The following is a 2,262-nucleotide window of genomic DNA, read 5'->3' as shown; positions in this document are numbered from 1 at the left end:
TTTAGTTTCCGACACGTGTGCACATATGATTCAATATATTGTACTCCCTCCGTCCCATAATATAAGAACGTTTTTCAAGCTGTTTTAGCTTGAAAATGTTTTTATATTATGAGACAGAGGAAGTAATACTTTATTGGTCTAGTGCAAAAATGTTTAAAAGGTTAAATATTAAGAAACACTAGGCGCTGGACAGCAGGAACGTTGTATTGTCTGCCCCTCATGAGTGCTAACTTGGGAACCGAGGAGCAGAGTAAATCTTTTTTTCTTTCAAAAAGAGCAGTGCTATGCGGACGACAGAATTCAGACGATTCACAGACGACACATACATCCAGCCGGACATGCGCATGACCGGCCGCTGGATTTTCAGGTCGTGCATACATCGGGCAATATCTCTTCGACAGCATCTTTTGCACACATGACCGTAGCAAAGCTCCTTGCAAAAAACGATCACCGTAGACAAACGAAGATCATCCAACTATGAAACTGGCACAATAAAAAGATATCAATTATAGTGCTGAACCGATGAAACCCAAGCCACATACTGCCTAGAAGGTGACCGTGTCGAGCATCATGCCCAGCGTCTGCACGATGTTGCCGGACATGGCGGCCTCGGCTCTCTCCCCGAGCTGCTTCTTGGCGTCCGGCCTGCCCGCCCTCACCACGGCCAGCCTCTCCGGCGGCGTCACGTCCTCCTCCCTGACCTGCGCGTCGTACTGCACCGCGAGGTCCCGCATCCCGCTCACGGCGCCGGCGTTCTCGGCGTCCTCGAACCTCTGCAGGACGAACCCGTCGGACCAGCGCTTGCGGTTGAGGCAGGCGAGCATGCGCTCCTCGACCTCGTTCTGGCGGTGCCCGATGGCGAGCGAGTAGTAGCGCACGCCGAGGCCGTGGACGCGCGCCTCCATGGAGGGGCGCACGGTGCCGCCGACGTTGGAGGTGGTCTGGCGCGGCTCGTGGCCCGTGAGCATCGCCGCCGGGTTGATGAGGCGGAAGGCGTCCATGACCACCTTGCCCCTGACGCTCTGGATGGGGTCGAGCACGACGGCGACGGCGCGCGGGTTGAGCTGCTCGAAGCTCAGCTGCGTCTGCACGTCGGTGGCCGACAGCCAGCAGCCGAAGCCCGGGTGGGAGTGGTACCAGCCCACCACCATCTCCGGCCGCCCCGTCTGCCGCAGCATGTCCATCATGTTGGTCTGGAAGGCGTGGTCCACGGCCTCCACGCTCACGCCCGTGCCGCTCTGCGGCATCGCGAACACGTCCACCACCGTCACCGTGTACTCGTCCACGAACTCCCCCAGCATCAGCCCCATCACCTCCATCGGCACCCCGGCGCGCGCTGCAACCATCCATAGATCAGAATCAGATCAATGCAATTGATTTAAGATTGGTCGTCGGTTAGTTGGCTGCATACCGTGCTTGAGCATCTTGAGGAGCGCGACGGGGGCGATGTAGATCTGCTCCGACGAGTCGGGGAGCGGCGTGTCGCCGCCCGGCGGCCGCGCGGGGAGGCCGGCGCCCGCCAGCAGGCCAGCAAGCATGTTATCGTCCATGGATCTGCCGGCTGTCTCGCTCGCAAGCTTGATCTGATCGTGCAAGTCACGTCGGCGTATCGATCTGTCCGTCCACGAGCAAGGAAATTGTCGACGACGAGGACAACGAGGGCCATATTTATCACGTCGCCTTTCCTTTCCTTGTACGTGTCCGGGACGAACACCCTGGAAGCGGATCGGGCCAGAAAGGAAAGGAAGGAGATATGAAACGGAAAGGCTCGAAAAGCATCAGGAAGGAAGCGAGCAGAGCGTAGGTAAACGGAGGACACGGCGGCCGGCGAATACGTACCTCGCCGACGTCCGGCGGCCTCGGCTCCGTGTAGAACCTGCCTGCTTGCAATGCATTGCACCCACCGATGCGTATGGCGAAACGGGGGCTTTCGATTAAGCGTACATACTGCTTCTAGTGCCGTTATGAAATTCGGATGGACAAATGTAATACCAACAGTTCACGGAACAATCAGCAAGACAAGTTGTTCTCTGGCTGCTCGCTTGTTTTTCCACGTCCTAGTTGTGCTAACGAACACGCTTTACAAGTGTACGGCACTAGCTTGGATAGAGAATGTTAGAAAATATTCTATTAAATCTAGGACATGGCTAGTGGGCGGAACTAGTGCTCATCCAAATGTGGAAAGAGCAGCTGATGCGCACGACACATTTCATTGAAAAAGGAATTATGTCCTCGTGTGCATTTATTTGGAGATCCAAAAAG

At 56.0% G+C, this 2,262-nt stretch overlaps 1 protein-coding gene across 1 annotated transcript; it reads right to left on the bottom strand.

The window, feature by feature from the left end:
• Positions 1–218: 218 nt before the first annotated feature.
• LOC125522041 (26S proteasome non-ATPase regulatory subunit 14 homolog) lies at positions 219–2,046 on the bottom strand. The gene is made up of 3 exons (XM_048687109.2): positions 1,840–2,046; positions 1,412–1,715; positions 219–1,336 (listed from the first exon to the last, which is right to left on the bottom strand). The coding sequence occupies exons 2-3, from the start codon at positions 1,548–1,550 to the stop codon at positions 546–548; spliced, it is 930 nt and encodes a 309-aa protein (XP_048543066.1). The 5' UTR covers positions 1,551–1,715; positions 1,840–2,046; the 3' UTR covers positions 219–545.
• Between the last annotated feature and the right edge of the window lie 216 nt (positions 2,047–2,262).

Source organism: Triticum urartu, chromosome 7A (genome assembly GCF_056163025.1).
Source record: "Triticum urartu cultivar PI428250 chromosome 7A, HENAU_Tu73, whole genome shotgun sequence".
Classification (NCBI taxonomy): Eukaryota; Viridiplantae; Streptophyta; class Magnoliopsida; order Poales; family Poaceae; genus Triticum; species Triticum urartu.
This window is presented reverse-complemented; position numbering and strand designations above follow the sequence as displayed.